Source organism: Grus americana, chromosome 1 (genome assembly GCF_028858705.1).
Source record: "Grus americana isolate bGruAme1 chromosome 1, bGruAme1.mat, whole genome shotgun sequence".
Lineage (NCBI taxonomy): Eukaryota > Metazoa > Chordata > Aves > Gruiformes > Gruidae > Grus > Grus americana.
The window spans coordinates 216,096,162-216,119,475 of NC_072852.1; the positions used below are offsets into that span (position 1 = coordinate 216,096,162).

General features: G+C 38.1%; 1 protein-coding gene across 2 annotated transcripts in view; it reads right to left on the reverse strand.

Annotated features, from left to right (window-relative positions):
• The window catches only part of ACER3 (alkaline ceramidase 3), a 62,440-nt gene that overhangs the window by 16,525 nt on the left and 22,601 nt on the right, over window positions 1–23,314 (reverse strand). For both annotated transcript variants that reach the window (XR_008577414.1, XM_054827847.1), the window contains exons 2-6: window positions 22,612–22,722; window positions 13,952–14,004; window positions 9,790–9,842; window positions 7,773–7,854; window positions 6,608–6,643 (exon numbers count right to left, since the gene is read on the reverse strand). Coding sequence is in view for 1 of the 2 variants with exons in the window: in XM_054827847.1 (XP_054683822.1) it covers window positions 6,608–6,643; window positions 7,773–7,854; window positions 9,790–9,842; window positions 13,952–14,004; window positions 22,612–22,722 (335 nt within the window). In the remaining variant the exon portion in view is untranslated. The remainder of the gene's footprint in view (window positions 1–6,607; window positions 6,644–7,772; window positions 7,855–9,789; window positions 9,843–13,951; window positions 14,005–22,611; window positions 22,723–23,314) is intronic.

Below are 23,314 nucleotides of genomic sequence, written 5' to 3' on the forward strand. Positions count from 1 at the left end.
CCCTTATGTTTGACAACAGGTAAAAGTAAGCTCCAATATTGACTATGCAAAGTCATTCGGCACAGCACCTCTTTATTTGCATTCAGAGTGAGATCAAATAACTTCAGTAACTAAACTACTACTACTGTGTGTTCTGCTCTGTAGAGCTAAACAAAGCAAAACTATTTGAAAGGCTAATTGGTTCTGGCTTGTACTTTATACAAAACTGTGAGCTAATTCCAGTTCCCTCACTGGGGTACAGCACATAAATCAGGAAAAAACCCAAACCATAACACTAAACATAGACTGAGTATCAAATGCTTATCAGTCCCAAGCTAAAGGTAGAAAGGGGACTGCTCAGGTGTGCTGCGTGCTGGTACAATTCTTCATCACTGACACTTTTTGCCTAAAAAGACACCACCATATAACAAATACAGACTAAATTTAAAAGTTAAATGCCATTTTACTTTATCAGTTTCATTTAAAACAGCCTGTTTGGTTTTCTTAATCAAATCCAGTAATTTATTCTAAGAGAGGGAGATGGCAAGTGGAAGCAACTCATAGAAAGGCTCCTCGAACCCAAAGCACAGTTTGATGCTCTTTCCTTGCTAATCTCTTCCTTCCTACAATTTCCATTGTTAAAATGCTCTTCTGCAGCAAAGCTACAGGAAAAACCTCCCCATGAAGAAAAATTTCTATCATACTTGTTTGCGGTGTGACCACCTTCATGCTTTTATCCGCTTTGCTCTTGGGTTCTTTGTACAAGGAGTTAAATAGTGTCAGACTATGCCAAGAGAAACATGACTTACAGGCAGCCCAAAGCCCAGGTAAAACACAGGCTAAAACTGCTGGTTTTCTGCAGCTGCTGCTAAAAGCAGGAAAGAGCAAAAGCTAAGAAAAGCTTTCTTTGTAGAGCCTCTGGCTTGGTATCTCCTAGCGTGTTGCCTAATGGCTTGCAGAAGAGGATAATCTTAATAGAGAGAGGAAAGAAAAAAAATAAAAAGAACTTTGTAGTGACTGAAGAAAAATATTCCCACAGCTGACACTTCAATTTCTTGACTTTTCTGCTCCCCCACACAAACCGGTTGTTAGCAGTAAAACACATTCGTGTTTAAAAGCCTGTGAAAGACTGGAACAACAAACTGTTCTGCTCTGCATGCTCCAATCCTCCTCTTCACACTGAAGGCAAGCACCGAGGAGGTGTTGCTGTGATATGTGGAGATTGTAGCTGCACGTCTCGCTACAGCTGTTTCTTACTAGAAGCCTATAAACCAAGCTACACAACTTAGTTTATACTTCAGGGAGCAGTGCTTACTTTTACTACTTTACCACCCATGGATTTACTAATTTCATCATGCCAAAAATTTGTTAGATATTATCCATCCACCTAAAGAAGGATAAATTATAAAATAAATTAAAAAAAAAGTCTCCCTTATTCAAGTTGACTCAATTTTTTCAATTCCTTTGCTATTCTTCTTTAACTAACGTATCACTTAAGTGACAGATGAAAACCCAAGCAAGTTTTGTGCTATTTTGTCTCACGGTACCTTTGAATTGTAAGCCAAAGAACATCCTTGCACTACGATTGAAACAAAAGGAGACAGCAGAATCTCATCATCTTTTGTTATCACTAGATGGTTCCCTCTGCTAAGATGCAAATAAAGCTCCATATATTTCAGCTTCGAAGCCCGTATCTTTGCAATGGGGAAAAACCCAAAGTCTTATTAATACACAGTGGATTACCTGATAAGAAGGCCAAATATGAAGAACACCCTTCTAATTCACAAACAGGAAGTAAGCATTTCAGGGCCCAGTATTTGGCAGCATTTTTGATGGGGAGGCAGTTAAGCAAATCATGTAGATTCACTTCTTATGCAAGTTGGATGCAAGGTTGCTACTCCACACTGGGGGGGAGCATACAAAACTGGTTCTTCATATACCCTTCTAGTACAGAAAGCAGCAATAGCCTGTTATTTCCCCTTCTCTGTTTACTCTGCTCCAGGCCTTTTGCCCATCCTTGGTTAATAAAGTCAATTTATCAGCCTCAAATATTAGCGTACACATTGGGAACCGCACTGAGAGATTTTGGGTTCTTGGCAACCACTGCTTATCTTTTGATAGCTGGTTGGTATATTAAAAGATAGTTAGCCTAAGTACTTTAAGTTGGAAACTGTATTTGCAATTTACAACAAAGAAAACTGACTTCTACATGTTCTTGGATTTCTGAAAAAGCAATCTGAGCAGAGAGAAAAAGGAAGAGCAATCCCCACGATGACACTGAAACACCGTGTAACTCAGCGTAGTTATGGCTGTTTAGTGCTACGTGCTGCCTTGACAGCTCCTTAAAGAATTAACTCAGATTCACTTGGTTTGGTCCTGTTCAGCAGCACGTATGTGATGGCAAAGCGACACACAAGTCACTGCTGCACTCTCCAGAGCTTCCGCCTTGCATCACTGTCTGCAGCAGTAAGCTGAGCTTCCCCTTCAAAGACTCGTAGAGCTGATCCTTTGGAGAGTCTGAACAACATTCTACGTTCCCTAAGCTATTGCAGAGGTAGAAGTACTAGCCAGAATGAAAGCTGTACTCACTTTCTGGAAGACATCTCCAAACAAGCTGTGTAACAGAGCAAAATGTCATTAAATTAGTTTTATACGTGGTCTTCAGCAGGACAATGCCCAAGTAGAAAAAGCTGTGGTTGAAGACATGCCCTGAAAAGGTCATTTTTAACAGACTGCTTGGCAACCTGAACATATAGGAAGTAAGACCACGTTCCGCTAAAAGGACAATATATTAAGCCACAAGCCTACAACTAACTGCTGCCTTAGCAGCAGGAGGGACTCTACAGAGCTGTAGGGCACCGAGTGGGTCCACACAGATTCCCCAAAATGGGGAGTCCTCTAAGTTTGAACAGGCTGGGCCCTGACATAACATATTCTTCATGCAGTTTCAGGCTCCCATATGCACTTCTACATACACATTTCATCGTGATTTCACTTCCTTCTTTGCATTTGTATATTTAAAACACCTGAGAAAAATTTTATTTTTTTCATTGAGGCAAATGAAATACCTTTTTCTCCCACACTCACTCTCTCCCTCTTACCCAAAGTCACCTTAATTGGTAAATCCAATACTTGTATTTTATTTCTATCACTGTTGCAGAAAATTCACTGGTCATAGTATTATGCTGTGATCAGCAAACACACCCAGGCATTCTGCCCCTCCCTCCTTCGGTGATCTGTGTGCAGTTCAGAACAAGAATAGTTGGTATTTGCCCATCACTGCATGCTCTTTCATTCTGAATGATTTGTTATCCTAGTCCTCAAGGTTTCCCAGTTATCTCCATCTTCTCTGTACTCAGTGATGCCTCTGACCTTTGTATCATCACAAACATCATCAGTACACAACTCCGTTTTTCCGGCTACGGGTCATTAAATAAAAACAGTCTCACTACTGATCCTGAGAAAGTCCAAAGTGAGACTGCCTTTCATCATCTCCTTTAGTCATTTCCACTAGTCACTCCCTTACCCTACTTGCATTACTCATACTGATCTACTTCTCCAGCTTGCTTAGTTTCTCATGGGCCACTACAACGACACTTCTGGAATGTCTATACAAAAGACATTTTTAAAATCACATTTCTTAATGTAGAAGAAATAGTCACTTAATCTAATTTTCTATTTACTTTTTAATTATTTGTTTGCTCAAAATTTGCTTCAAACTTTTGCAGCAGATGGCTAAGCAAATAAAACAGGTTTTTAGATCTATTTCATTACTCACATAACTTGGCCCACTAGCTGGATGAGGTTTTTGATAGCTACAAGTGTATACCTAGCATATGGTATGTAGCAAGTCAACAAATCAGGATGGAAAACAATGCTTTGTAGGTGACAGCTTTCCAGGCCATACCATATTAGAAAGAAGGCTACTTGTAAAGCTTGAGTCTAAAAATTTAACTGCCAAGGTAGCTTCTTCTGCTTACAGGGCCGTCTCATATTTGCGTGTCTATGGATGACTCCCCAGCAGCAGCCAGTCCTCCCCCACCCCTTATCCTTGTATAAGCACAAATATATGGGTGGTAAACAGGGATGAGCAAATCATCTGATTTAAAACTAATTCCAAGGGGAGTTTTAACCTGTTGAGTTCCCCAATCATATTCACATCAGAAAGTAAATTTGTGTGCCAGATGGGAAAGAGGGGAGAGGCATAGCTGTTTTCTTTGACAATGATGCTGGTTTAAAAACAACTATGAAACTGGGATGTAGGCTTGTTCAGCACCATGGAAATTAGGTAATAATAGCACTCTACCCTGAGAGATTTTGACATAAACAAGATAATACATGCTTGTAAAGGCCACTGCTATCTTTCATTTAATTGATGAGGCAGCAAAAAATACTAGATCAGTTGTCAAGCAGGGAGCTGGTTTTTTTCCTTCTAATGATGTGTAGCCTCCAACTAAAACATGCATCTCATCCCTCCTATGGTTAAAGCACTAAGACCCTTAAAGATCTGCAATATGTGGATGGAGAAAAAGAAGCTGGTCTCTGTTGCCATTGTGCCATGAATAACAAACTGAAATCCCCTTCACACCCTGCTGGCAGTAAGCAATTTATGAGCCTAAGTTGGGAAGGAAAGTAGAAAGTAATTCACTGAAAAATGAGGCTTGGATCCCAGCTACTAAATATAATAGGATCCTTTTCCATTCTTATTGCTCTTCTTTCAGGGGAAAAAAAAAACCCTCACACTGAGACAATTAACAATATAAAGCTGTCCATGTAGTTACTCCCCTTTTTGCAAGGCTGACAAATGATGATGATCATAAATACCTAGAGGAATCAAATGCTGCTTCATGTCCTGATGCTGCTTTCCAATACAGTTAGGGACCAAGACTGTGATTTAAACTGTGATTACACGAGCATTTTTAACTTTACTTCGAGTCTATGTGACCTACTCAGCTGGAAAATACTGAAATTATATGGAAATTTATTTATTTTTGGTGCACTCTAAAAGGAAGGACAAGTATTAAGAAAATAACCTTGTTTAGCTGTGCAGTCAGGGAAATGTTTCCCCTGTATTTACAACATACTTGGCAAAGATTGTGAAAAAATGAGGGCAGTACTTGAATGTTTGGAATTTGGCCATAACTGTATGTTCTCCATAAAAATCAATTTGGAAAGAGTTGTTGTAAGAAGTCCAGCACTTTTATGGGCCTAAATCTTTTGTACATCAATTCCTCACATATAAATTATAACAGGGAATTCATATTCTGAACCTAAGAGAAACCAGATGCAAAAAAATTAAAGGGCTTGGGCAACAGTTTAAAGTTTCCCTCTTTCCCGACAAGTCATAATACCTATCATCTTAGTATTTGTGACATGGGACAATACCTATGCCAGCACATCAAACTGGAATACAGTGAAGCTGTTATGTAGGTTGAATAGATACTGGATTAAAGGAATAAAAGTCCAATATCAATAGTAAAATCTGTCGCTGTTGTTAACATAATTACTTTAAGTCACTTCATTCAAAACCTGTTCTAACCAGCTCAGTAAAAGCATCAGAAATTGCCACTTTCACCACCGTCAGTATCTTCCTGCAGCAAATATAAGGGCGGGGGGGGAAGAGAGGATTTAATTAACATTATCAAAAAAAAACCCCTGCAAGTTTCTCTTTTTATCTATAGGGAGAGCAACAATTCATGTTTCTAGGAGAGATTATTTGGAGCAGCTGGGAATTTATTTTATTCATCAGTGCTTCACTAATCCATCAACAGGAATCACGTATCATTTTTACAACTGCTGATGCAGCAGGTACATTTTGACAAGCGATGGCATTACCAATTTCAGAAATTAAGGCTTTAAAGCTCTGTCCTGCAAAGAGCTCAGTGCTTTTGCTTGGCAATTTTTCAGCTGTTATCCCTAATCAAAAAATCATAAATGAGGGAAAACCACTCATGGCATACATAAACGAGCATGATTTCTAACCTCCTGTGAAAAGGCAAGTGATACAAATCCTAACCCCACAGGCAGTGGATGCCTATTAATATTCTTGGGCTGCTAAAAAAGGAACCTGTACCAAATATGTCATTAAGCCTGTAGGACCATAACAACCAGCCTGCTACAAAACCCTAGAAGATATTCTGTGTTTAAATTCAGCTTGAATTTACACAAAGTCAAATTGAATAGTGAAAAAAAAACCCAACCCAAACCCAAACTAGTATGTTAAAGTGGAGAGAAGAACATGGTGCCAAGCCACATTATGATGTGAGGTCATAGTTTGACAGCAGCTGCTAATGGAAAGAAGCGGACAAGGACTCATTAAGCCCTCCCTCTCACACACACCTTACCCCATAGTGAGGGTCCCCTTTTTACACTTGCCACTGATGAAAACCATGTGAAATATTAGGTGAAATGGTAAAACACAACACGCATGCTAAACCATTCTGGTTTTTCAGGTCACTAAGTAAGAGGATGACAACATGACAGGCAACAGTGCCGCTTAAAGAAAAAGCAAAAGGCAAATTGTGCTTGCCTTCCATTTTCCTTCCAGCTATAAAATCCTATAAAACATTCCACTAAAACAGCATAGTTTAAAAAATAAGATTAGTTCCTCCAACAGAGCAAGATTTACCTGATGGAATACAGGCTCTTTCAAATTTAAGTAAACCTGAAAAGATGAAAAGAAAAAGAGAAATAATTTGCAACAGAGAACGATCATAACATTATTCATCTAAATATTGCCAAGACTTGTTCTGTTAGAATCAATACATGACTGCCTATGCATGCAACATTAAAGTTGATTAAACCTTTGAAGTTTCCTCTGGCAAAACCTGACGTTTTAACTCTGGAATTATTTTCAATTAAGAAACATAAATAGAGACATTAACATCTAAAATCTCCTCATTTAATAGAGTTGCAACACATACAAAAACAATTAAGATGCTGAAATTACCAGACACACTCGTGATATGCATTGCAAGAAGAAAATGTACTCTACCCTGATTTGCTATTATTAATGCTTTTGACAATGCTTCAGCATTTCAATTCATTTTACAAAAAGCTAGCAGTTCTTCCCATTGCTAATGTAGTTCATTTAATTTCTGCTTTTGAAGAGAGAAGGGCACTAGACCTTAGGCATAACATGCCACAAGCATAAAAAATTTTAGGAGGCACAGAAGAGAGCAGGCAAGTATTTTGAAGGCAGAAGATGACCTGTAATACCTCTTTTTTAAAAGAAAGAGTTATCAATAACAATAATGAAGGATATTCCATCTGTGGTTGACGGCCAGCACAAAACTCATTTTATTCATAAAGGGAACACACTGCACTGAGAAAGAGAATCAAGTCAGCCATGACACAGTTAAAAACCTTCTATTTTTTTTAACTCTGGCCGCTGTTTTAAAACACCAGTCTATATCCTGGACTGTGTATCACAGTTCACTTTTTGCAGTCTGTTGAACAGGATTATTCTCATTTCTGTAGATGAGTTAAAGTGAGGGAAGATGAGGAATGTAGCTTGTCCAAGGTCTCATAACAAGTCAATGGTGACTGTTTTTCTCACATTCCTATTCTAGTAACTGGATTACTGTTTTTCTTCTTCATTTACTTTATACAGTGGTTTAGATAGAAAGGTTTCAGGTTTCTCTGGCCAGCACATAATTTTCCCAGCAAAAGAATAATTTGTCCTTCTTGACTGGAAGCGAGAGAGATTCAGCACTGCCTGTATAACGTTCCTTGACCAGCAGGAAAACTGTCAACCTACAGGTGAAAATGCCATATCAGAAAAAGTTACTTACTATGCTGACCACGAAGCTGTATGTTATTAACAAGAAAAGCAGTGGATAATTGACTGTGTTCTTGTACTTGAAACACTCATACCTGGAAGAGAACATAAAGGAGAGCAATAACATTCATCACTTACCATATAAAGGATACATTTTTCAAGGTATATTATAAAAAAAATTGTGAGAAAATTGATCCAAATGAGTTTTAGGTCCTTCAAGAAACTTTAGGTCCTCCAATAAAGATGTATCATTTTAAAATAAAAATTCACACTTTTACCAATAAATGGGGTTTTTTTTGTTACATCTAGTGCAAAAAACTGCAATAAGCTCATGCTTATACAAAAAATAACCCAGTCAGTGGAAAGAATTTGGGAAGCAGAAGCGTTTTCAGAAGGTGCTTAACAGGCAATAATGGATGGCAAATTAGAAATGAGTTTAAAATGCAATACAGCTGCCAAAAAACATTACATCTGTGAGCTAAAGGCAGCGTGGGAAAGGGACTGCCTTACAAAACAGTGAACTCTAGAGATCTGTTAAAATGCAGAATGTTTATGGCTTTATTACAGTCACGGTGCAGTAAATTTGCTAGATTGGGTATTGGTAGAAATGGAAGGGACAAACGGCTAATTGCTCCCAGTATGTAAAACAACTAATTAAAATTAGCTTCACAATCTCTACACTACAGTCACAGTTGTGATGGAATTACACACACACATCCCAGACCATATCTCCATCAGAAAAAAGGTCCCAAAAACCCAAGAAAAATGAACTTTGAGCGGCACAAAATCATTAGGGCTAAAGGAAGTTGTCTATATAACTCCAAGTTACATCTGCCCAGTTTATTTGACCTACCTTCAAGAAAACCAAAATGATTATTAAAGGCCTCTTAAACTAAACATTAGTTCATTCTTCTGAATATTTTAATTGCTACCAAACATACACATCAGAGCTATAAGTGCATTAACAGACTTCAGTGTTTTGAAAATAATAGAGTAACCATTGCACAAAATAAGCATGATTATTTTTTCAAAGAGATTTTTATAGGCACTTCTCATCCTTTTCCCCAATCACATTCAAATCAGACAAAATCAATGCAAAGGCAATTTCAAGGAGATTGGGAGCTACAATGGAAATATTTCCACTAACACAGGCATTATGATGCTGGTCCTAAGTCTGCAAAAATCATACTAATGCATGAATCACAAACTGATGGTAATTTCCACAGATGTGATTTTAGTCCTACAGCATCCCATCTCCATTGCAAGCAGCCAGTAGTCTTCACCAAAGATATTCCAATTTTCAACGGCTGAATATTTGATATGTTCAAAAGCAAAAAGACAATTTTTTGTCTGTCTGCGACAAGTTGATTTATCATCTGGATTTTCCAAATAACAGAACAAATTATGTTAAATCCAGGCCTTGCAAGAAAAAAAACCAACTTGCTGTATCTTTACAGTCACCAAATGCTACATTGGTCCCAAAATCAAATGGGAGAAAAACATCCTGGCATGGCATTAAGCTGTCACGCATGTTCCAAGACACTCTACACAAAATATACACTCAACTCTTCATAAAATATTTTTAATTTTCCAGATGAGTGGAAAGCAGATTTAACCAGAAATTTGAAATTTGCATTTGGAGTCAGACTACATCATAGAAATAGAGCTCAAATAAATTACAATACTGGTAATTTTGTAGGTGTTACTGAAGTTGATATTCTTATGTCTGCTGTTTACATACCAAGTAACGTTGAGCTCTGGTTGTATACTACACAAAGCCTTTTACAAGAGTTATATTTTTTTCCTGCTAAACAAATACTGGTAAAACATCTCTAAATTAGCAAAAACCAAGGACTAAAGTCAGCCTGGTGCTCTAATGGCCGAATCATAATGCTGTACTGCAAACAAAACTAAGATCTCGCTGAAAACAGTAGAAGCTTCAGTATCAGCCTCACTGTACACGAGATTTGGCTTCACAGATTCTACATTTCATAAATATTCAGAAAAAAAAACATTTAACAAATACTTACAGGCAGTAGACAAACACACAACAACTGTATATCATTGGCAGTTCATCCAACAGCTACAAAAAGCAGAGACATCAAAACATGAAAACTACTTACTACATGCTTGTGTAAGTTAATTAAGGCTAAGTCTTAAGAAAACAGGAGTTTTTAAGTCATTTGGATATCCACCTTCTTGACTGTACTTCAGTATGCAGCAGTGTCAAATCCTATTCAACTACTGAAACCTTGATTCATTAATAAGCTTATTACTCTGAATCTTTTGAATATTACGTTTCATAAAAAGCCTACACCATCAAAGAATCACTCCATTTTCACTGTTCATGCCTCTTGAAACATGTATAAGAATTAGTTTTGTAAAGTCAGATTGAATAAGACCACTCCATTTATAGCCTGCTCAATACAGCCAGTAGCATTTTCTTACTTTTGTACAAGCTTCACAGAGAAACTGAAATAATTTTTTTCCATAACATAAAATAGAACTTTAGTCCATCAGGAAGCACCTTGTGATGTGCTTGCATGTTTACTTCCGGAAATTTCTTACATTGTTTTAATTCAGAGACAGGTTTTTTTGGATTATTTGTTGTGGGGTTCTTGGTGGTGGTTCCCCCCTCCCCTCCAATTATAACTGCCATATAATGTTTTATTGTCTTAAATAATTTTTATACTTTTGAAGACTAGCATGTTACAGCTAAAACAGTTATTTCTCCAGGAAATTGCCACCTTAATGGAGATGGAATTAAAACAGTAATCACAAGAGAGGTGATTTCTCAAGAACAGGTACGCTCAAAATTGCCATTTATTTATCACTAGAAGGAAAAAAAAAAAACATAGCTTCATTTTCTTCTAAAACTTTTCTCATCGAAGAACATTAACAAACTTCTGCTCATAAATATATAGTTAAACTGCCCTCCTCTTACAAAGGACTGAAAATCATGAAAATGCAAAAGCATATAAATGGATCAACGAAGATCCACTGCCTCTGATTTCTAATATGTTAAGCAAATGTTCATAGTTAGGCATCTTAGAATTGCTATACCAGGTTTCACTCTTTTCTAAGAAAAACAAGACCTGGATGCAAACAAGATTTTGATCTTTTTCCATCATCACTCTAGACAGCTGTTGATGGCCATGCCTGTACAGGAATTACCTTCCTGCTACTCGTACAGGGTACTTAAGTTCACAACCATGTTTTTCTGAATAATGAGACACATTAAGAGCAATAACAGCTTACACAAAACCTTTTATAAAGCCAGACTGATTCTGCTTGGTTTGGGAAAATTTTTCTCACTTCACAGGCAAAAACTTTCTTTTAGATTTGAAATTTCATATTGGGGGGGGAAAAAAAAAAGCGATCTAGTTCTTTACAGAAGGAGAGAGATGTATTACCCTGAGTATGAAATATTAGCTTTTTGTGATTTTGGCCACAGAAACTTCAGGAAATGTTTCACAATACTGCTAAACAGATCTACTGACTAGCTGCTGCTGAAAGGGCAGGTCTTGCTTCTTCACCTGCACTCTCCTACCATTTCTCTCGAGTGGGGCAGTCATGCCCATCCAATTCACGGCAAGCCAGTTCCCATACACACAACAAACCTTGCAGAAAAAGGTTTAAATCCCTGAATCTGTGTGTTATAGGGTCAGGAACCGCAATAGGTAGCACAAAGAAAGTATCAGCTAAAGCTGACAGGCGTGTGAGGTGGCACCTTGTCATCACACTATCTTTGCTGTGATGCCTTAGGGAGGAAGAAACAGAAGCAATAGCTGAATTCAGCTTTTTGCTAACAGTTGTTATTTATAAGTTCAGCGATATTCTTTACCAAGTCTGATAGGAATTAGCTGCAGGATTCATTCATGCAGATCTTTAAGAGTGTGAGTCACTTAAGGCCTCATGAAAGAAAAAGGGGGGGAAAAAGACTAAGAAATACAATGTAGCAACATTTTTTAAATTTGGACAGCTGATTATACTCTTAAGTTCACATGCTGGCAGCTTCTCAGAGGCATAACGGTAACATCAAAGAGCCTCCCAAAAGGTCCTAGTTAGAATTTGCTTGCAGAAGACAATGGCTTCTGTTACAAAAGGAATTAATGCTTCCAGAAATCCTGTCAACAGCATGTCTGAACATGTCTGAACAATGAAGAAACATGGATAGAAGGAAACTCAGTGAGCTGATTTCACTGGTTAAATAAGCATTTCGGATTCTTGAAGAATGTACAATCAAGCAGATTCCCATAAAAAATAAGAGAAAAAGAGAGGTGATCACTTCAGAAGTATTCTAAATAACTGCTTTCACATTTCTCTTAATTAAGCAATCTGAATTGACCATTTACAGTATTAAGATTGCGAAACAAATTAAAAAAAAAAACCTCTTTGAACAGCTATCAAGTTTGACTTTTAATTATAACAAGAGATAAAATGAATGAGAAGAGATTATTTACTGGTTGAAATGTTTCCTCTATGGTGATTCGTGAGGTAGCAATCAGAATAATTATGGGCCATTTCCGGATTTCACCAAAATAATAAGTGTACTTTCTCTGCCTCACACGAAGCCTTTACTCCAGTGGGAAAGATGATGCAAGACATTCCTGCTCCCCTCTCACTGGCTTCTGCTCACCCTTTACTTACCAAATTTCATAGGCCCCTTAGTTGTTCTGATGCAACACCAGAAGTACATGGTAAGTAGCATCAAAGGGACTTGGATTAAAATAGCCTCTACACACCAAAAAAACCCCACATAAGAATGCTTTAAGCCAGCATCATTTTAATGATCTGAGTTACAGGGTGGCCTTGCTCACCTCTGCATCAGTATAGGAAAGAGGATTTGAACAAGCAGCTGAGGAGAGATGAAAAGATGGAAATTCAAGGTAGTTTCACCACTGAAGAGAATATAGGTAAATCACACCTCAGTTTGGGAGGGAGTGGTGAAATGGATCTAGAAATCACCTTTTTCATGCCAAGAAAAGCACCAAATATTCTTACGTGGTGGCAACAGCATGCTCCACGGAGGCTGGCAGTCTCCTGCACATGCCAGAGATATAAACCAGAGCATTACAGAGGCAAACATCACTACAGATTGTAATTCAGTTCAAGTCTAAGACACCCAACTTTTGGTCTTCACATACGGAGTGTCTCAGGTCCCATTATGATCAGTAGAAATCCAGGACTCACTTCAGTTGCCACAGCATAGGTGCCCAATACCATCTGAGATGCTCCATCATCTCCAAGACACTCACCCAAGAGTGGTAGATGTGACAGGGGGGTCTAGGAGACCTGCACCTTTGTGGGATGGCAGCTGGAGGCCAGACAGAACATTCACAGGGTCTAAAATGACACTAAACACCTATATTAAGATAAATGAATATTATTCAAGTTAAGACTGCCAGTGGAATCTGGGGATTGATTCAGCCCAGCTGACCGGCTCTCTAAACTCCACTGACTTCACTTATTTCCACTGACAATGGTGGGAGCACAGACTTTCAGCATGCACTTTTAAATGTAGGTTTCTAAATTTTGAACTGAATTCCATTTCACTCTGATTCAAAGATTAATTTACTTAATCTTCTCAGACCTAAAATAGGACAACAGGACAAGACTCCTTATGTCCCTTTAGAAAATGGGAAATACTAGGACCAAATCCTTATGCCCAGCGATTTATTACAGAATGCCTTCTACGTGAGAATAAGAGAGAGAGGAAGACTCAACTATTGATACTCAGAAGATATTGACTTCAGTGTTAATGCTACAGGTACATCTAGATAAATGGAAAACATAATAGAAAGCATTAAGATGAAAAAAAGACACTACAAATAACAATAACTCTAGTCTATACTGCTTGCTAGTAAGCCAAATCCGTAGGAATTTTAAAATAACAACTCGAGTAAAAAGACAGTATCATTTCCCAAAGGATAAAGTGTCTTCTACCAATGTAAGCAATTGATTATAGCTCTTATTTTAGATGCAAGTATATATTCCTGAATATCTATCGGTGGAAAATATCTAAGGAAACAAGACCTGTGCTACCCTTTTGTTGAGAGCAGGAGTCACGTACAATGATACTTAAGGTAGATTAGCTCATGTTATACGAGTTTCATCTAGTCAAGAAATGGCATTATGACTATACAGTGAGATACACACATTAATGATTCATGACTACTTATCAACACTCACCTGCATTTCATACTTCAGGGTCATGTGGAAGCACCAAGATCCCAATCCCACAGCTGAAAACAAAACAAAACTAGAGTTAAATAAAATTCTACATGTAAAACTTTTACGTACATTAACTTAAACGCATGAACTTTACTGGGGAAAAACATCAGAACGTCAGCATCCCATTTAAGGGCAAACCCTCCAATTTTCCACAGTCTTCTACTTTCCACTTCAGTCAACAGTGATGTCCTTGAATTTATGTTTTTTGGGGGGTGGATGTCCTCCTTCCCTCCTCTCAATACTGTCTCCTATGAACTGCTGTAATCTCAATAAGGATAGGAGTGGAGGGAACCCAGAATGAAAGGAACATTCTAATTCTATTTCTCTTTTTTTCCTTTTTTTAAATTAAGTACATTAAAATCTATCTGTCTCAATCCTATAACACGAAGCATCATTCAACTGCTAGTACTCTGAAAGCCTGTGATATTTCTGCTTATTGTCCAGTTTTAAAAGGTAGATTTTACAAGGAGCTTTCTGTCAGCTCTAGAAGCAAAAATGAATTGCTACTAGAACTCAGAACTAGATATTCAGGGTAGACAAACAAAACGCATGCAGTATGGATTCGTTTTGTGAAATGAGATCACCATTTCCAAGCCTTCCTCTTGAAAGCTCATCATGCTTCTATGTAATGATTTTTATTTATTTGAAATACTTTATTTTTAAACTCTGAATTTACTTCTGAAAGTAATTTATGAGATCTATACTTTGCCTATACATCACTTTTTCAGTTGGACAATGTTTCTTGGAAGCTGGATTTCACAGTTTAGAGCAATGCTGGTAGAGATTTAATCTATCATTCATTACTTTGAAATGTTATCAGTTATACGCTCTTATTAAGCACCGACTCATTTTTATTTTGCAAGAACAAATACATTAATGCGATGTCTCGTCTTCCTTCAGGAAATTATGTTTTACCTCAGACTCTAGTTTCAGAGAAAGCCAAGTAATTTGCACTCAAGCCTTGATCACTGGGTAGTGCTGCTGTGCTTTGCTGCAAGAGCGTAACCTTTTCTAGACACAACGGCTAGATTTCACTGATGCATAAAGAGACCTCTCTAACAAACTGTGCATGTTGTAAGGGATTCCCAAGAGAGTTGATAGACACTGGACATGTTTCTTTAGATGCTATTAGACTACAATGGTGATTATTACAAATAATGAAACGAAATACCTAAACATGTAACTTTACTGTAACATAAAACTGTAATGCAGCTACATTTAAAATGTACTGGCAAATACTTTAACATCATTAATTCTCTGGGAAAATTAAGCAAGGTTGTCTCCTAGAACATAAACAACCATATGTACTTCTGTAAGTTCTTTTGCTTCTGAAAAATCTTTCCAAACAATAAGCAACAATTGTTTTTCACCTTCATTGAGATCGTAATGAGAAATTCTCATATCCATTTTTCTATGTATATAGAATATATTACAACCACTGTTCATTCTGAAGAAAAAATAACATTAAGATCATCATTAAAATAGTACCATCCATTATGCTGGCTGTCACAGTGATTTCAGTATCTTCATGATATGAACTCTTACAATATGTAACAAGTGTAATTTTCAAATATGGGCAAAATCATTGCATAAGAAATGTCAACTGATTTTAAATTAACAAATATGTTGTTGCTGTTTTGTTGTTGTTTTGGGTTTATTTTGTTAATGTTATTGGGGTTAATAAATCTCAACAATCAGCTACTGAACTCCTCCCCTTCCTTCTGTATGACTAGAAGCAGTTATTTCTAGATTAATTCTCCTTTCCAGTCTTTGCAAAGATCAAGAATGCTACAGATATTAGTGTTTCAGGTCATTAATCCCACGACTACAATTAATTTCTAAAAATAACAAAAACCCTTCTTGCTTCTGTGTAATGATCACACTTGGAGTTTCTCTGATTATGAAATTTTACTATGCATTGGAGAACAACGCTTTAGCTATATACGCAATCTTGACATGAGTTCATGAACACGGTCAAGTCTGGTATTTAAGTGCATTCAACAAGAAACCCAGGATGTTACATGACTATAGAAGTTATATGACTAGATGATTCATCAGGTAACACTCTCCCTCTCAAGACTGCACAGACAACATTTCCTCAAACATTATTACGGTAACTAAGCACAAGAGCATCTTTTAGAAGAGATGGCTTAAATGAAGACTGAAGAACAAAACTGATTCTTTACATATCCCATTTATACCTGCTTATTGCAGAAGGATAACTTAAAAAGATATGTTTCACATTGCAGAGGGATAACTTAATGGTTTACATCTAGACACCAAATGAGCTAAGAAGCAGGTTTCTCATTTGCTACCTTTGGCGTACATTATATCTTAACACAGAACTGTGCAAAAAGCTTCATGAAGCTGTTCGAAAAGGAGGAAGAAGGAAACTGCATTAAGAAATGATGAACTGAACTGTAGCAGCTGAAACATATGTCATACTCTGCTTCACTAACATCACTATATAACCGGTAAACTTCAGCAGAAAGGAACTAGTATCTAATACTGTGCTCACTGGGCCAAGACTGTGCTAGTCAGAGTTGCTGTCTCGTGGTTTATTGTAGGGTTCGTGTTGGGTGTTGAAACATTGCAAAGTAAAAAGAGGAAACACCGATCTTCATTTCCTCTGCTATGCCCAGAGCAAGCTACCTTTTTGTTACACTTGAAGTCTAACTTGTACAAGGGTCAGGACATGTATTTGTCTCCAGTAAATAGTGCTATAATACTTAAGCTCAAATGTCTTCACATGTAGTTTCTACCTGCAGTTCTACAGGAATGCAGCTATCTTCAGATATACTTCTCATCACATAAGGTTCAAGACATTTCTAAGGAATAGTTATTTCACAAAAAACAACACTGCAATGAGATGTTCTACCAGCTTTGTACTTTTCAAAATATGAGTAAACACGATCACTGCAATTACACCAATTTTCAATACAAGTAACTTTCCCATACAGCCACTGACAAACTGAGCAATAGATTTGATCTTGTAAACAGGGGTCGCAGTTTTCATTTTAGGTGTTTCCTTTTGCAAAGGAGCTTAAGTCCCTAAAAGCTCTATATTGGTTGGGAAGTTTTAATACTCTTTGAGTTGCAGTGAAAGAGTTACAGTCAAAGGCTCAACATCCAAGTGGAGACCAGTGACGAGTGGCATTCCTCAAGGGTTGGTACTAGGACCGGCACTGTTTAGCACCTTTGTCAGCGACACGGACAGTGGGATCGAGCGCACCCCCAGCAAGTTTGCCGACGACACCAAGCTGTGTGGTGTGGTCAACACGCTGGTGGAAAGGGATGCTGTCCAGAGGGACCTGGACAGGCTGGAGAAGTGGGACCGTGCAAACAGCATGAAGTTCAGCAAGGCCAAGGGCAAGGTCCTGCACGTGGGTGAGGGCAATCCCAAGTACAACTCCAGGCTGGGTGGAGAATGGATTGAGAGCAGCCCTGAGGAGAAGGACTTAGGGGTGTTGGGGGATGAGAAGCTCAACATGAGCCGGCAGTGTGCGCTTGCAGCCCAGAAAGCCAACTGTGTCCTGGGCTGCATCACCAGCAGCTTGACCAGCAGGTCGAGGGAGGGGATTCTGCCCCTCTACTCCACTCTCGTGAGACCCCAACTGCAGTATTGCGTCCAGCTCGGGGGTCCCCAGCACAAGAAGGACATGGAGCTGTTGGAGAGAGTCCAGAGGAGGCCACGGAGATGATGCGAGGGCTGGAGCACCTCTGCTATGGAGACAGGCTGAGAGAGTTGGGCTTGTTCAGCCTGGAGAAGAGAAGGCTGCGGGGAGACCTTAGAGCCCCTTCCAGTCCCCAAAGGGGCTCCAGGAAAGCTGGAGAGGGGCTGGTGACAAGGGCAGGGAGGGACAGGCCAAGGGGGAATGGCCTGAAGCTGCAGGAGGGGAGATGGAGGTGAGATGTGAGGCAGAAATTCTTCCCTGTGAGGGTGCTGAGGCCCTGGCACAGGTTGCCCCGAGAAGCTGTGGCTGCCCCTGGCTCCCTGGCAGTGTTGAAGGCCAGGCTGGATGGGGCTTTGGGCAGCCTGGGCCAGTGGAGGGTGTCCCTGGCAATGGCAGGGATTTGGAACTAAATGAGCTTTGAGGTCCCTTCCAACCCAAACTAGTCTAGGATTCCATGAAGCAATATCATTTCATCTTTGACTACTGTTACCCACTTTTCATAGTTACTACAGGTCACTCAGTATCTTTACATCAATGAACCTCTCAAGTTACTAGGATATGCATAAATTATGTATTAAGCACAGAATACACATTCAGTCACAATATTATGAGATCAGAATAGCATTTAAAAAGACTGGAAATGCAAAGTCCGGTTAGCTGCTATATGTAGACTAACATGGTCTTCTTTGTCCTGCAGCAGACACAATGTGTAATTACTGCCAGTTGATAAAATAGTTGTGTTAGTGATGACGTAAGAGCAATGCATCTGCAAACTTCATTTCATACAGAGTTATTTCACTGTGCTTCAGCACAATCAAAGACCTCAAGGCAATATCCATGCTAGAAATAATCTGACATTATACATGAAATCCAGCTGCATATATGAACCATATAAACTCTCAGGATTTGAAGCCCAGAGGGACACAAATATGCCCTATGAATTTTTCAACAGTTTTGGGACGAATCAGAAGTATCACATAATCAGTGATAATTCATTTAGATACAAGAGTATCCATCAGCATTCAAAATTCTTATCATAAGCCTAAAGCATTTATAGAAAGAGTAGTTTATTAGCATTTCATAGATGTGGTTTGAATTTAAACTGTACAGGCACTGTATGGAAACATTCAGAAGGAAGGATGCTCCAGATGCAAACACCTTTATTTAGGTATCTACAAATCAACTAGGTGTCAAAGTTGCCACTAAAGACAATGGCATTATAAAGAGTAATTCAGCTGGCCAAATGTAAGGGGATATTTTAGGATGAGCCAAATGTTTCTTTAGGCTTTACTGGCTGCAATGGGAGACAGACTCCTCTGCACAGGTAGAGACACATGTTTAGGTGTTTGAATCTGTTCCCAGACACTATAATGCAACCATCTGCACTAGTGAATTGTTAGAACAGTCTGCGGCATGAACCCGGCCTGTTCCAACTAGCGCTTTCCCAGAGCAGCTCCCAGGTACAGCCCTGCAGCCAAAAGAGTCCAGGGCCCATGCCCGGCAGGGAATTTGTATGCGATCACATTGTTTTGGAGGCTAAGATGAACAGACACAGGGTGTTCCACACTACTTGGCTTCAGCACTCAGGAATGTTCCTGAGCACATTTGTTTTACTACCATCAACATGGCCCAAGCACCTTTGCTATGGCTGTTAGGTAAGAAGGGAAATAACTTTGACTGAAGGCCTTCTAAGAACTATTTTTACAGATAAGAGTTTCACTGGAAATGAAGTTTAGTAAGTTGTTTACAAGTTCATATGGCTATATCTAACGTAGAATACTTTTTCCATCCTTTTTTTCCTCCACTTTGGCACAGCTTGAATGACTGAGCCCTATTAAACAGGCCAAAGAAATACAATACAGAACAATCCTTCCAAATTTCAAGTAAAACATCTAATAACATATCTAACTCCATTGACTCTGCTTTTTCTTATCTTCTTAGGGTAACTGGTTTGGACCTATCTTTTACTTATTTTTAAATTGAGACCTTTCTAGAATATGAACCATTTGTGAATCATAGATCCCCAGGAAGCATAAGGAAATGACATATGGTAGAACATGATACAATACCACAGCATCCAAAAACAACTGCTTATCTTTTGAGGTAATGACAGTCAGATGATTTGTTCCACCTACTTCATGAGATGCAACATGCTAACATAATTGCTTAAGATTATTCGTCGTAATTTATAGGTTGATCAAATAGCTCTCTAAAGCTTAAAAATCATAACCACTTCCTACTGAGTTCATTGACAACATGCCCTTTGAGCTGAAAGGAAGCAGAAATAAGGGCTCTATCTCAAACAACTTGCTGAAAAGTGCAACTCAGTATGGCACCCACTATCAACAAGAAATTTATTTGAATGGTTATTTAGAAATTCCCCTTCTTGTCCTCCCAATTTTGGATCTTAGCATGTATGTGAAATAAACAGTGCTTCCCTAATTCAAAATGCATTTGGTTCAATGAGGAAATAAATGTCAACAACAGAAATTGTGGGGTATAAAGTGAAGCACTGAACATGGAGTGGTAAAACACAAAGTAACTGACAATTAGCTAAATGTCTGGAGGCATCCTAAAGAAACAGCTGATTTGAATCAAAATAATGACTAGAAACAACACTTTTTATGTTCTCAAATACTAACAGATTTAATTTTAATGTCCGCTTTGACAGCTGTCTTTTAACATCTTGTAAAAATCTCACTAATGATTCAAAGTTGTTAAAACCTAACTAAAGTGCCCTCCCTTCCACCCCCATCTTCATAGCAGAATTGTTAAAGAATTTCTACTTCAACGAAACAACCTTAGACATTACTAGCTAGTTAGAAGCTCTGCTATATAGTCTTTAATGAAGCACGGTGCCTGAAGTGAAATCAGAAGTTTGTGTTAAATTCACCACCCCTTTACAGATTAAGTCTATACTTCTTTATTACAAATTCACTAAGTAGAGTAAAATCTGTTAATAAATAAAATTACTGTAAGGGAAAGAATTCTTTCTGGTACTTTCTTACAAGAAGAAATTTCTGTACACTTACTCTACCTCTACTTCAGTATGCTTCTCATTCAGTCACGTGAACAGAAAGAATGCCAATGTTCCTGGCACATTTCAACTATATTCACAATTCTGTTTCTCTCCTCATTTGCTGCTTTTATTCTGTAGTAGAACAAATATTAAGAGGTTTATTATTCCAAACCATCCCATTCCTGTTTTTCACTGAGAAACTATAAAGCCTTTTATATTCCTTCACATCTTTCAACTGCTGTAAAATAGTCCAGTGTTACAAATACTGCAGCAGAGACAAAACAGAAATGTTTTTGGAAGTGACCTTTAATGTTAGGTTCCACATATGAGATTAAAATCAAGCCATGCAAGCATTTATAACTTCAGACAGGAGTCAAAGGCATCCCAGTCACAGATGAGCAGAGCCCAGTTGGAACTCAGGACTGCCCTCCAGCCCTGCTGTCAAAGATGTAGGCTGAGCTCCCCTTCAGGAACACCAGGAACAGTATAAAACTGAAGTATGTACTATGATCAAAGACAGACTTTTTTTTTTTTAACATTTTAAACATTATACAGTATATAAGAAATGGCCACTCAGAGCAGTCTTGATGTGTCAGCCTGACATTCTGGTCAGACAGCAGCATACTTTGTCCATCACGAAGCATCAATGACAGAGGTAGCCACAACTTATGGTGAAGGCTGAGTCTCAAAAACACAGTTTGTTTGTTTGTTTTAAGTTTAGTAAGAATGACAGTATAGGATACTTTGATTCAAGAACATGCAAAGAGTCAAATTCAGCAAACCCTTAACGCACTGTTTCTTTCCCTGCCTTTTTTTAAAAGGAAACCTTGACCTTCAAGAATTCCTTCTGCCAAACTATTTTTTACTGAGACAAAAATGAGTAATTACTCAAAACTGTAAAAAGCCTACAAATGGCTATTTGGAAAGTGTTCAGACAACATCTAAAGCTGTACATTGTTGCTGCTTATCTTTCACACATATCAGCAAAGCTGATGTAACTGAAAAACCATGAAGTTGTACCTAGTATATGTTACACTTTAATTGGCATCAAGAATACATTTAGCATATGGATATGTGGTTTTTGACAACGTTTGCCTAAATATGTAAGTATGCCAATCTTAAAAGTAACATTTACAATAAACCAATCTCTTACCACTGAAGACTGGGAAAGATAGCCTCCACAGAGATAGGAGCTATAGCAAACATAGAAATCCTGTGAAATACAGAAATTCTGTGAAATCTACTTCAAGACCCAACTGCCAAATCTGAACCATCTTCAAACATCTTCTTTTCTCATAAGGAACGTGACTTCTGGTTGCATAATTAACGTGTTAAAGGAAATTGGTTCTTTCTGGGTTTTTGCTATTTTAGAAAAAATAGACTGTCCTTAAGTTCACCTATGCACAAATGTCACATTCTTCTTCCACTCTCACAAAGATTCCCAAAAATGATGGCTGTTAGGTTGTTGGGCGATATATGCCAAAGAGGAACTGAAAACAAATTCAAATTCCTGAAAGAATGCTTTTCCAGTTCCTTCAAGACCTTGGCCATTTCTTGTATTACTGTTCCACACAAATATCACAAAAATATTAATATAGTGTGAAACTGCTTGCAAGTAGGACACTCAAGATATCTTGTGTAAATCATCATAAAAGGACACAGTGAGCTAAGATGCACTGAACAGGACTTAAAGCCAGAAAAGGATCACTTCAAAATCTCATAAAGTCATTTAGTCAATTCTACCTTCATGTTCTTCCAACAAATACCAGTTTTCTGTAAACATTAACAAGTATAACAAATTGAGGTTTACATTTCACACACGTAGTATTTGGATTTAACTACTTGGCTTATTAATATTTGGCTATTGTTCATTGCACATCTGAGCTCTCTTTATAATGAAAGAGCAAATTAAGTTTTACACATACCTGTAAGACACAAATATGCAGCTAAATACCGTTTTTCAAGGCCATCTTTATAGGTCTGAATCGCACCATAGATTGGAGGTAGAATGAAAATCAGGTTACTCACTGTGTTCCCTGTAAGACAGAAACCAAAAGCAGAGATTTAGAATTGGGTACTATGCACTTTAAATAAATAAAGCTGTATTCATTCATTAAAGACAGGTTCAACAGTTTTCATCCAAAAAGCTACACCTTTTTGGAAGTTGCCTGCTGCTTTCACACATAATACAAAGTTAAAATTTGGTACAACACATTTAACTACTTGAAGGCTAAAAATATTTTAAGTCATGTCTCTTTTCACATGTATGGATAGTAATAAAATACTAATTTAACTAATAAGTTTGGCTTAGATGGTGCTTACTTTCTTGGCAGGAGGCAGAAAAATAGGGCTACCCTGATTGCACGTGAATTAAAACCCGCTACCTTAAGGAGATACAAGCCCAAATAGTTCAAGCCTAGTATTTTAAGAGAGCTGTTTATTTGTTTTTTCCTTTTCTTAAACCTATTCTTGGAACTGTCTCCTCCACACTCCCTTCAGATACTTTAAGGTCACCGAGTGACTCGTTCCCAAATGAAACCAGTTCAGTCTTCACTATTAGTATGCTGGTCACTGCACACACACAGAACAAGCCAAATGGGATGCTGCATCAGAGATCACAACGTAAGT